Source organism: Perca flavescens, unplaced genomic scaffold (genome assembly GCF_004354835.1).
Source record: "Perca flavescens isolate YP-PL-M2 unplaced genomic scaffold, PFLA_1.0 EPR50_1.1_unplaced_scaf_9, whole genome shotgun sequence".
Taxonomy (NCBI): Eukaryota; Metazoa; Chordata; class Actinopteri; order Perciformes; family Percidae; genus Perca; species Perca flavescens.
In genome coordinates this window covers 104,125-116,696 of record NW_021166746.1, presented here as the reverse complement: position 1 = coordinate 116,696, position 12,572 = coordinate 104,125, and the positions used below count along the sequence as shown (strand labels likewise).

Genomic DNA, 12,572 nt, shown 5'->3' with positions numbered 1-12,572 from the left:
CTCCAGGATCAGGCCTCCAGGAAGCAGGCCTCCAGGATCAGGCCTCCAGGAAGCAGGCCTCCAGGAAGCAGGCCTCCAGGATCAGGCCTCCAGGAAGCAGGCCTCCAGGATCAGGCCTCCAGGAAGCAGGCCTCCAGGATCGGGCCTCCAGGAAGCAGGCCTCCAGGATCAGGCCTCCAGGAAGCAGGCCTCCAGGATCAGGCCTCCAGGAAGCAGGCCTCCAGGAAGCAGGCCTCCAGGAAGCAGGCCTCCAGGATCAGGCCTCCAGGAAGCAGGCCTCCAGGATCAGGCCTCCAGGAAGCAGGCCTCCAGGAAACAGGCCTCCAGGAAGTAGGCCTCCAGGATAAGGCCTCCAGGAAGCAGGCCTCCAGGAAGCAGGCCTCCAGGATTAGGCCTCCAGGAAGCAGGCCTCAGAAGCGGTGATCCAGAGCCTCCCAGCCATTCTCAAAGCCCTGAGCCGTATCAACACCACCACAACAGCTCACCCAAGGCGGCCTCTGAAGTTGACGGCCTGCTGTCAAAACTCAGCACATTTGAATTCATGTTCATGTGGGTGTTTTGGAACGATTTTTTGAAGAGGACATACATCCTGTCGAATTACCTCCAAAAAGAGTCACTGGATGTCAACACTGCTGTGAATCTTATTGACAGTACTGTGGCTCAGATCAGAGTTACGCACAGAAGAAGCCTTTGACAGCATGGAGAACACAGCGAGAAGTCTGGCCAGAGAAAGCCACGCAGCCACCGAGTTTGCGGAGCAGAGGATTCGCAAGAGAAGAAGGCATTTTGACGAGGACGCAGAGAATGACTAGATCGAGGACAGCAGACGCCGCTTCAAAGCAGAAATTTATTTTTACATTCTGCATGTTTTGCGGGGCAGTTTGAAAGTCGATTTTCAGACTTCAAAAAAATGGCCAAACTGTTCGCAGTACTCTGCCCTAAGCGGTTTGAGCACCCTGATGCTGCGGAGAAAATGCTTGAGCTGGCCCGTTTCTACTCAGAAGACATGCCCAAGCCAGAAGACGCAGTGGAGGAGTTTCACTCTTTTCGTGTATTGTATTCTCAGTTAAACATGGATCTCACCACCGACGCCGTCCTGCCATTCCTCATTGCCAACAACATGGATAGAGTCTACCCCCACCTGACCATTCTCCACAGGATTTATAAAAGCCTTCCTATCCGCAGCCCCAGCGCCAAACCAAGTTTCAGCCGTCTGCGGCTCATGAAGACATACTTGTTCATGGATGAGGCCAGACTGTCAAATCCCACCTTGCTGTGTGTGGAGTGAGATATACTGTACATATCGACAAGGACAACGTGGTTGGCAGATTTGCCACCATGAAGGAGAGGAGGATGAAGATTTAATAAGGGACCATGATATGTAGATAGTTTTGTTAGATGTATTTGTTCTGGACTATCATTAAGCAGACAACAAAATGGTAAGGAAAAATATTCGTCTAAGAATTTATATTTTAGAAATCAGTTTTACTCAAAGTTTTCATGTAGCACCTGTAGCCTACCTATGGAGTTGTAAACAAACATTGTGTTCAATACAGTATAATAGAGCCATGTCAGTTATATAGCGTGGCACTGATTGAGAGCACTTGGCCTGTTCAGCACCATCGCTGTCCATCAGCTGTCGCTGTCCGTGGTGCTGAAACATTTTTACTTGACTGGCAAACTGCTGTCTTTGTTTGTATGTCAATAAAAACTTGTCAAAACTTCTGTCTTTTCTTTGGGATTTATTTGACGTAAAAGCATACTGGCTAAACAAATGACACATTATCACATTATAACATAACATATGCATTCATCAGATAATTTACCGTTTTTATTTAACGGTTTTAATTTTAAAATGACTTGGTAGCAGAGGGCCCCATGATGAAGCTCCGCCCCCACTGTACTGAGAGTCTAGATCCGCCCCTGGTGTGTGTGTGTGTGTGTGTGTGTGTGTGTGTGTTTTACCTGGTGATGGTGTTGTTGTGTTGTCATGGTGCTGGTGTGTGTGTGTGTGTGTGTGTGTGTGTGTGTGTGTGTGTGTGTGTGTGGGTGTGGGTGTGTGTGTGTGTGAGAGAGAGAGTGTGTGTGTGTGTGTTACCTGGTGATGGTGCTGTTGTGTGTGTGTGTGTGTGTGTGTGTGTGTGTGTGTGTGTGTTACCTGGTGATGGTGTTGTTGTGTTGTCATGGTGCTGGTGTGTGTGTGTGTGTGTGTGTTACCTGGTGATGGTGCTGGTGTATGTGTGTGTGTGTGTGTGTGTGTGTGTTACCTGGTGATGGTGCTGGTGTGTGTGTGTGTGTGTGTGTTACCTGGTGATGGTGCTGTTGTGTGTGTGTGTGTGTGTGTGTTACCTGGTGATGGTGCTGGTGTGTGTGTGTGTGTGTGTGTGTGTGTGTTACCTGGTGATGGTGCTGGTGTGTGTGTGTGTGTGTGTGTGTGTTACCTGGTGATGGTGCTGGTGTGTGTGTGTGTGTGTGTGTGTGTGTGTGTGTGTGTGTGTGTGTGTGTGTTACCTGGTGATGGTGCTGGTGTGTGTGTGTGTGTGTGTGTGTGTGTGTGTTACCTGGTGATGGTGCTGTGTGTGTGTGTGTGTGTGTGTGTGTGTGTGTGTGTTACCTGGTGATGGTGCTGTTGTGTGTGTGTGTGTGTGTGTTACCTGGTGATGGTGCTGGTGTGTGTGTGTGTGTGTGTGTGTGTGTGTGTGTGTTACCTGGTGATGGTGCTGTGTGTGTGTGTGTGTGTGTGTTACCTGGTGATGGTGCTGTTGTGTGTGTCCACCACAGTCTTCAGATCAGTCAGCTGCAAGAAGGGCTGGTGGAAGTAATGCAGGTGTACGACACACACCTGCAGAACGCCGTCAACGTTTACAAAGTGTTCAGAGAAGAAGAGAAAGGAAAACGTTCAACGTTTACAAAGTGTTCAGAGAAGAAGAGAAAAAGGAAAACGTTCAATGTTTAGAAAGTGTTCAGAGAAGAAGAGAAAAAGGAAAACATTCAACGTTTACAAAGTGTTCAGAGAAGAAGAGAAAAAGGAAAACGTTCAACGTTTACAAAGTGTTTAGAGAAGAAGAGAAAAAGGAAAACGTTCAACGTTTACAAAGTGTTTAGAGAAGAAGAAAAAGGAAAATGTTCAACGTTTACAAAGTGTTCAGAGAAGAAGAAAAAGGAAAACGTTCAACGTTTACAAAGTGTTCAGAGAAGAATAAAAAGGAAAACGTTCAACATTTACAAAGAGTTTAGAGAAGAAGAAAAAGGAAAACGTTCAACGTTTACAAAGTGTTCAGAGAAGAAGAAAAAGGAAAACGTTCAACGTTTACAAAGTGTTCAGAGAAGAAGAAAAAGGAAAATGTTCAACGTTTACAAAGTGTTCAGAGAAGAAGAGAAAAAGGAAAACGTTCAACGTTTACAAAGTGTTCAGAGAAGAAGAAAAAGGAAAACGTTCAACGTTTACAAAGTGTTCAGAGAAGAAGAGAAAAAGGAAAACGTTCAACGTTTACAAAGTGTTCAGAGAAGAAGAAAAAGGAAAACGTTCAACGTTTACAAAGTGTTCAGAGAAGAAGAAAAAGGAAAACGTTCAACTTAACATCATGTTCATGCACGAGTCTAAACAGGGTTAGGGTTAGGATGTCATAGCTCAACACCTGGTACCGGTCCACTGTTTGGCTTAATACCAAACCGGGCCAAGCTGCTAACGCGTACCAAGATTAATAATTAATAATAACAATAATTACTATTATTATTATTATTATTATTATTATTATTAGTAGTAGTAGTAGTAGTAGTAGTAGTAATAGTTTTACCAAGAGGAAGGCAGCGGGGATGAAGATCCTGGTGAAGAGAACAGGAACAGAAAACTTCTCCAAACCGATGTCCTCCAACCTGGAGAGACAACCACACATCAGAGAGTACCTGGGAGTAACTGTGAGTACCTGTGAGTACCTGTGAGTACCTGTGTTTACGTGTGAGTACCTGTGAGTACCAGGAGTACCTGTCAGTACCTGTGTTTACCTGTGAGTACCTGTGTTTACCTGTGAGTGCCTGTGAGTACCTGTGAGTACCTGTGTTTACCTGTGAGTACCTGTGTTTACCTGTGAGTACCTGTGAGTACCTGTGTTTACGTGTGAGTACCTGTTTTTACCTGTGAGTACCTGTGTTTACCTGAGAGTACCTGTGGGTACCTGTGAGTACCAGGAGTACCTGTGAGTACCTGTGAGTACCTGTGAGTACCTGTGAGTACCTGTGAGTGCTGAGTCCAGTGTAGTAGCTCCAGGTGTCGGGGGACGAGGGGAACTGGAAGGTGTAGACCAGGATCAGAACCAACATGGAGTAAACCACCACGGCTACCCAGAAACCCCTGAGCATGGCACGCCAACGCTCGTAGTTCAACTACAGTCAGACAGACAGGTGGAGAGACAGAAAGACAGACAGGTAGATAGACAGTGCGACAGACAGGGAGAGAGACAGTGAGACAGACAGGGAGATGCTGTAAATCAGACCACATCAGCTTCATCCTAGTCCGTTGCTGCCGGATTTCTCTCAGTTCACTTTGAACTCAATAACCAGAAACTCTGATCAACATAACACCCTAAAAATATCATCAGATGGTTAGATCATTTCCTCTCTAACTGGGAGGTTTTATAAAGAATATGTTAGATCATTTCCTCTCTAACTGGGAGGTTTTATAAAGAATATGTTAGATCATTTCCTCTCTAACTGGGAGGTTTTATAAAGAATATGTTAGATCATTTCCTCTCTAACTGGGAGGTTTTATAAAGAATATGTTAGATCATCTCCTCTCTAACTGGGAGGTTTTATAACGAATATGTTAGATCATCTCCTCTCTAACTGGGAGGTTTTATAAAGAATATGTTAGATCATTTCCTCTCTAACTGGGAGGTTTTATAAAGAATATGTTAGATCATCTCCTCTCTAACTAGGAGGTTTTATAAAGAATATGTTAGATAATTTCCTCTCTAACTGGGAGGTTTTATAAAGAATATGTTAGATCATCTCCTCTCTTACTGGGAGGTTTTATAAAGAATATGTTAGATCATTTCCTCTCTAACTAGGAGGTTTTATAAAGAATATGTTAGATCATTTCCTCTCTAACTGGGAGGTTTCATAAAGAATATGTTAGATCATTTCCTCTCTAACTGGGAGGTTTTATAAAAAATATGCTAGATCATTTCCTCTCTAACTGGGAGGTTTTATAAAGAATATGTTAGATCATTTCCTCTCTAACTGGGAGGTTTTATAAAGAATATGTTAGATCATTTCCTCTCTAACTGGGAGGTTTCATAAAGAATATGTTAGATCATTTCCTCTCTAACTGGGAGGTTTTATAAAAAATATGCTAGATCATTTCCTCTCTAACTGGGAGGTTTTATAAAGAATATGTTAGATCATTTCCTCTGTAACTGGGAGGTTTTATAAAGAATATGTTAGATCATCTCCTCTCTAACTGGGAGGTTTTATAAAGAATATGTTAGATCATTTCCTCTCTAACTGGGAAGTTTTATAAAGAATATGTTAGATCATCTCCTCTCTAACTAGGAGGTTTTATAAAGAATATGTTAGATCATTTCCTCTCTAACTGGGAGGTTTTATAAAGAATATGTTAGATCATCTCCTCTCTTACTGGGAGGTTTTATAAAGAATATGTTAGATCATTTCCTCTCTAACTAGGAGGTTTTATAAAGAATATGTTAGATCATTTCCTCTCTAACTGGGAGGTTTCATAAAGAATATGTTAGATCATTTCCTCTCTAACTGGGAGGTTTTATAAAGAATATGTTTAGATCATTTCCTCTCTAACTGGGAGGTTTTATAAAGAATATGTTAGATCATTTCCTCTCTAACTGGGAGGTTTTATAAAGAATAAGTTTAGATCATTTCCTCTCTAACTGGGAGGTTTGGGGACTGATTGGTGGGATTGCTGTGGACCAAGTACACAAGGAGATCCACTGGTAAGAGCCAATGAGGTTTAACCATGTATCAGCTAATTTAAATAGCTCACGTTACTGTATTGTTTCAACAGTTAAATTAATTTAATATTGGATGAGGAGATTTCTTTAGCTGTGTGTAAACGTTCCACCAGAAGCAGTTCCTTCCTGAGACTATTTAGCAGAGACACCGTCACTGTGTCTGGAGCTTAGCTCCGCCCAGGACCGTTGGGATTGGTTTAAAAAAAGGCCAATGAACCAGAGCATGTTTTTCTCCTATCCCAGAATGCACCTGTGGTGTAGCCAGACCCTCCTTTGCAGCACTGTGGAGGAGGGTCTGGCTATAAGTGACCAGTTTCATCAGAAGAATCTGTAGTACTTGTAGTACTTGAGTCTTACCTGGTAGAGGGCAACGCAGCAGAGGAACATCACCATGTAGATCACTTTGTAGACGACGATTTTTCCTTCAAAACTAACGAAGAAAAACATCGTTCCGCAGACATAGATCCAGTATTTAACAAACATCCTGGTAACCACGGCAACAAGACCCTCCATCTTAAGTCCTCCTCCTCTCTGCAGGAGCAGCACCTCCTCGTACGACGCCTCCTCCTCCTTTTTCTTCTTCTCCTGCAGATCGTCACAAACACTCTGCTCCTCTGGAGGGCCCAAAACAGCAGTAGATGCTAGATCACACCTGATCCACGTGTCAACAGACTCTTGGTTAACTAGATCACACCTGATACACGTGTCAACTGAAGAATTATTCAGATTACTTAAGTATTAATACCACACTGTAAAATACTCTGTTACAGTAAGTCTGTAAGTATCAGCATGAGAATGTAGTTAAAGTATTAAAACATTGTAGAAAAGGGTAAAGAATGTAGTGGAGTAAGTAAAGTAACTAAAGCTGTAACAGATGAATGTAGCGGAGTAACTAAAGTAACTAGTAACTAAAGCTGTAACAGATGAATGTAGCGGAGTAACTAAAGTAACTCGTAACTAAAGTAACTCGTAACTAAAGCTGTATCAGATTAATGTAGCGGAGTAACTAAAGTAACTAGTAAATAAAGCTGTAACGTGGAGTACTTTTGGTGTAGAAGCCTGTAATGGAGATTTGTAGCGGTAGAAAATGCAGCTATACTCCATTAAAGTCAGTCCGCAGCTGTGATTGTCACTACCCGATGTGAGTTGCGCATGCGTCACTTTGCGACAAGTAGCCTACAAGATGCTAACAGTGTTTTGAGCTAATGTTAGCAATCAAGTAGACTACAAGATGCTAACGGCGTTTTGAGCTAACGTTAGCAATCAAGTAGCCTTCTAGATTCTAATGGCGTTTTGAGCTAACGTTAGCAATCAAACAATCATAGATAGCTAAAACGTTTTTGAAATGACTGCTAGCTACAAGTTAGCAATCAAACACAACAAAGGTTGTCACTTGAATGGCATTTTGAGCTAACGTTAGCAATCTAACAATCATAGATAGCTACGTTTTTGAAATGATTTCCATCTTCTGTTATTGTATGTAAAGAGAAAAGTTTATTATTTTACAGATTTCACAAATTTCAGTAAGACCATAGACTGTTACAGTCTGACACATTATGCCGTTAACTGTTTAAATCTGCAAAAAACATCTGCACTCGACTCACATCGGGCAGTGACAGTGATGACGAACAGGAAGCAGGAAGTGTTGACGCTGCGCCGGATGCTCTGTGTTGATGTCGGCACATGTAACGGCTGTGAACTAGCATCTTTCCCAAACAGCAGTCAGACAGACAGGTGGATGGTCAGTGAGACAGGAGTTTTACCTTGTGTGTGGACGGTGATGGTGGACAGCTGTGTGTCTTTCTGTCTGTCTCTCTTCTCAGTTAGCGCCTGACGCAGCAGCAGCCAGAAGGTCACCAGACACAACAACTACAACATGGTCATCAGATTAAACATTTGCAGACAACAGCTAGTATGTTAAGTCAAGTCAGTCCCTCCCCCCCCCCCCCCCTCCCCCCCCCATAAGAGAGAGACATTATGGCTTTCAAACGAGCAAAGTGGTAGTTGGTCAAGACCACACCCCACCCTCCACCTTGCCCCCCCCTTCTCTCCTCCTCAATAGCTACAGAAAACAGAAATGGCACATCCTAAGGAAAGCTCATTGTGGCTCTAGTGGCTGTAATTCTGCACCAAGGCTGAATTTCGGGAAAGAGACTTCAGATACAGTATTAGGGGACCACTAAGGCCTATATACTTCAGATAAAGTATTAGGGGACCACTGAGGCCTATATAAAAGAGACTTCAGATACAGTATTAGGGGACCACTGAGGCCTATATAAAAGAGACTTCAGATACAGTATTAGGGGACCACTGAGGCCTATATAAAAGAGACTTCAGATACAGTATTAGGGGACCACTGAGGTCTATATAAAAGAGACTTCAGATACAGTATTAGGGGACCACTAAGGTCTATATAAAAGAGACTTCAGATACAGTATTAGGGGACCACTAAGGTCTATATAAAAGAGACTTCAGATACAGTATTAGGGACCACTAAGGTCTATATAAAAGAGACTTCAGATACAGTATCAGGGGACCACTAAGGTCTATATAAAAGAGACTTCAGATACAGTATTAGGGGACCACTAAGGTCTATATAAAAGAGACTTCAGATACAGTATTAGGGGACCACTAAGGTCTATATACTTCAGATACAGTATTAGGGGACCACTGAGGCCTATATAAAAGAGACTTCAGATACAGTATTAGGGGACCACTAAGGTCTATATAAAAGAGACTTCAGATACAGTATTAGGGGACCACTAAGGCCTATATAAAAGAGACTTCAGATACAGTATTAGGGGGGACCACTAAGGTCTATATAAAAGAGACTTCAGATACAGTATTAGGGGACCACTAAGGTCTATATAAAAGAGACTTCAGATACAGTATTAGGGGACCACTAAGGTCTATATAAAAGAGACTTCAGATACAGTATTAGGGGACCACTAAGGTCTATATAAAAGAGACTTCAGATACAGTATTAGGGGACCACTAAGGTCTATATAAAAGAGACTTCAGATACAGTATTAGGGACCACTAAGGTCTATATAAAAGAGACTTCAGATACAGTATCAGGGGACCACTAAGGTCTATATAAAAGAGACTTCAGATACAGTATTAGGGGACCACTAAGGTCTATATAAAAGAGACTTCAGATACAGTATTAGAGAACCACTAAGGTCTATATAAAAGAGACTTCAGATACAGTATTAGGGGACCACTAAGGTCTATATAAAAGAGACTTCAGATACAGTATTAGGGGACCACTAAGGTCTATATAAAAGAGACTTCAGATACAGTATTAGGGGACCACTAAGGTCTATATAAAAGAGACTTCAGATACAGTATTAGGGGACCACTAAGGTCTATATAAAAGCATCCAAAGAGCACCATTACTTCTACTTCTCGCTCATTAAAATTAAAGGCAAGAATGTTTATGCAACATGCACGCTATGGCCAGGAAAAAAGACTTTATCCACGTCTGCCTTAAGCAACTCCAATCTTATGAAGCACCTCACATCAACGCATGCTAACACGACACTTGTTGCTGCTGCTAACCCAACCCCAAGTTACTAACTCAATTACTTTTTGGGAGAAGTAATTTGTAACTGTAACTAATTACTTTATTAAAGTAAGAGGACCAACACTGGTTAGAACTCTGGTCGAGAGAATCAGTGGCGTTACCTTTGAGGCGAGCTCTCTGCAGGGATCATCTTTTTTCGGGAACAGTCCAGGAACTTCCTGGACAGAGGGGAAGCTGTAGACATACTGCATTACGACGAGCAGGTTGCCGTAGGCGACCAGCCAGGGTGATGACATCAGCGTGTAGCGGCGACGCTCTCGCATCATCCAGAGGATGCACGACCACAGCAGCAGGACGCACGTCATCCAGGACACGTACGTGATGGGCCAGGCCATCATGGCCACAAGAGCGCAGATGTAACTCTGTTTGAGGAGGAAGCTGAACGCCAGAGTGGCAGCGCTAGCCCCTTCCTCCTCCTCCTCCTCCTCCTCCTCCTCCACTTCCACCTCCACCTCCTCCCATTCATCTTCAAACTCACACATCTCCAAAGTGTCTGCAGCAACAAACAGAACAACAGAACCAGCGCTGCGATCAGGGCTTTACATTAACACCCCCCTAATCCAAAGCCCAAACAGGCTACCTCTCCTTATGTCCTGTCTCTCTTAGTTAAGAGAGACAGGACGGGGGACTTCCTTCCTTCCTTTGACACACTGGGCTGCTCTCTCCTCTCCCTTTCTATTACCATTTGTGTGCATCCCGTCTCAGAAATGCTTGTTACTAATCCTAGCTTCTGGGGAGTTTACTCCTCGGAGTCCTTATGTTTTTTCCCCAGCGTATTTCCTTGGAAAACGTTGGCACCAAGATCCTGGTTCCAGCTGTCGCCGTGGTCCTGCTGCACTCCCTGCTGAGCTCAGCGGTGCCCTGCAATGTCATGCTGCTTCCTGCTGAACCCTGCTACTTCCTGCTGAACCCTGCAGCTTCCTGCTGAACCCTGCAGCTTCCTGCTGAACCCTGCAGCTTCCTGCTGAACCCTGCTGCTTCCTGCTGAACCCTGCAGCTTCCTGCTGAACCCTGCAGCTTCCTGCTGAACCATGCATGCTGCTTCCTGCTGAACCCTGCTACTTCCTGCTGAACCATGCTGCTTCCTGCTGAACCCTGCTGCTTCCTGTTGAACCCTGCTGCTTCCTGCTGAACCCTGCTGCTTCCTGTTACGTCCATCCATGCTCTGCTGGGCCACGCTACATCCTGTAACGCCCTGCAGCGCCCTGATATGACATGAACTACTACGACTACCATTTGAAGTCACTGTTCCATTATTAATGTGACTATCATCGCCACTGTTCATCACACCCCCAACCGGCCCCGTCAGACACCGCCTACCAAGAGCCTGGGTCTGTCCCAGGTTTCTTCCCAAGAGGGAGTTTTTCCTCGCCACTGTCGCACTGCTTGCTCTTGAGGGAATTACTGTAATTGTTGGAATTGTTGGGGCTTTGTAAATTATAGAGTGTGGTCTAGACCTACTTTATCTGTAAAGTGTCTCGAGATAACTCTTGTTATGATTTTATACTATAAATAAAATTGAATTATGCTGAAAACCCGTGACTGGATAAAACCCATCAGGTGAGATAACGTTACAGGTGTTGTGGAACAGAGCTTAGCTTAGCTAGCTAACAGAGACTTTCTTCAGCTGCAAAAATATCTTTTAAATTGACAAACATCATATTTGTAATCCATGGCTCAATTCAAACCAGACCAAAAAATAATTATTATCTCTCCATTGACTCCCCTTCATATTTTATCAAAAGTTAGGTCCCATGGACCGGAAATAGAAGGCCGTGACTTTGGCTCTCTATTCAAACCACAAACTCACCTGACTGGCTGAGAGAGTAGTGAGGCGTGGAGTAAACATCCAATCCCAAGGCTGTGCTCTGGGTCGGCGGGGCAAAAGAGTCAGAGGGACTGTGATTGGTGGAGGACGCCAGCGTCTACAGACGGAAACACAGACAGCTGTCACATTAAACTACAAAAGTAGAGTAAACCTGACAGTAACTCCATAGTAGTAGTAGTAGTAGTAATCTAATTATTAATAAAAATGGCAATAATAAATAAATTATGATATCTTTAGTGTTTGCGTACGTCTCTGCTCTCGGGACGATCGTGCGCTCTCCTCCACAGCTCTCTCCGTCTCTCCGCTGTGATGTCACTGCTGACATCATCACTCAGGTTGCTGGTGGCGGTGATGATGTCACAGCTCCTGCTGATTGCTGACTCTGTCCTATCTGTACCACACCCCCCATCACCGTCAATCATCTGCAAAAATATGTGACACGTCAGCCAATGAGAGCCAAGAGACTCTACTGTCAACAGAGTATTTAAATATCTGGTCAGGAAGTCTTGACATCATAAAATTACATCGTAAGTTAAGGGGATAAGATAAGATGAGATGAGATATGCCTTTAATGTCTCCTATATATATTAGGGCTGTCAAAATTAACGCGTTAATTTTTGCGTTAATTTTTTTATATTTAACTCGTTAAAAAACTGAACTCTCGGCTCGTTGGAGATGAACTGAACTCTCGGCTCGTTGGAGATGAACTGAACTCTCGGCTCGTTGGAGATGAACTGAACTCTCGGCTCGTTGGAGATGAACTGCTCCTCGTCTGTAAAGTAGACGAGAGCAGGCGACAGCAGCCGGGGACGGGGACAACAATCTGCTCTCAAGTCAGACGTTTCAGCAGCCTTCAGCAGGACTAAATAAGCCAAATTGTTGCTGCTGTTGTTCTGAAAGATATTAAACATTCTGAACTTAGCAGAACCTTTCCTTGTTTGTTTTTTTCTTCATATTTGCAAAGTTAAGTGATTTAGCATTTAAATATCCATTATTACAGGCTTCAGTCTCAATTTAAAAAAGCGATTAATCGCGATTAATTACAGCACATGCAATTAATTAGTTAATTTTTTTTAATCGATTGACAGCCCTTATATATATATTTATGTATTACTTATTGTATATGTTACTTATTTACTGTATACATTGATTGACTGTAGGGTTAGGGTTACACTTA

At 43.3% G+C, this 12,572-nt stretch overlaps 1 protein-coding gene across 1 annotated transcript in view; it reads right to left on the bottom strand.

Moving 5' to 3' along the window:
* LOC114552172 (piezo-type mechanosensitive ion channel component 2) overlaps positions 1-12,572 on the bottom strand; it is a 79,534-nt gene that overhangs the window by 29,687 nt on the left and 37,275 nt on the right. Inside the window, exons 9-17 of the mRNA XM_028572806.1 lie at positions 11,644-11,817; positions 11,378-11,492; positions 10,008-10,060; positions 9,669-9,965; positions 7,745-7,850; positions 6,339-6,595; positions 4,235-4,383; positions 3,798-3,876; positions 2,748-2,842 (exon numbers count right to left, since the gene is read on the bottom strand). Of these exons, the coding sequence (XP_028428607.1) occupies positions 2,748-2,842; positions 3,798-3,876; positions 4,235-4,383; positions 6,339-6,595; positions 7,745-7,850; positions 9,669-9,965; positions 10,008-10,060; positions 11,378-11,492; positions 11,644-11,817 (1,325 nt within the window). The remainder of the gene's footprint in view (positions 1-2,747; positions 2,843-3,797; positions 3,877-4,234; positions 4,384-6,338; positions 6,596-7,744; positions 7,851-9,668; positions 9,966-10,007; positions 10,061-11,377; positions 11,493-11,643; positions 11,818-12,572) is intronic.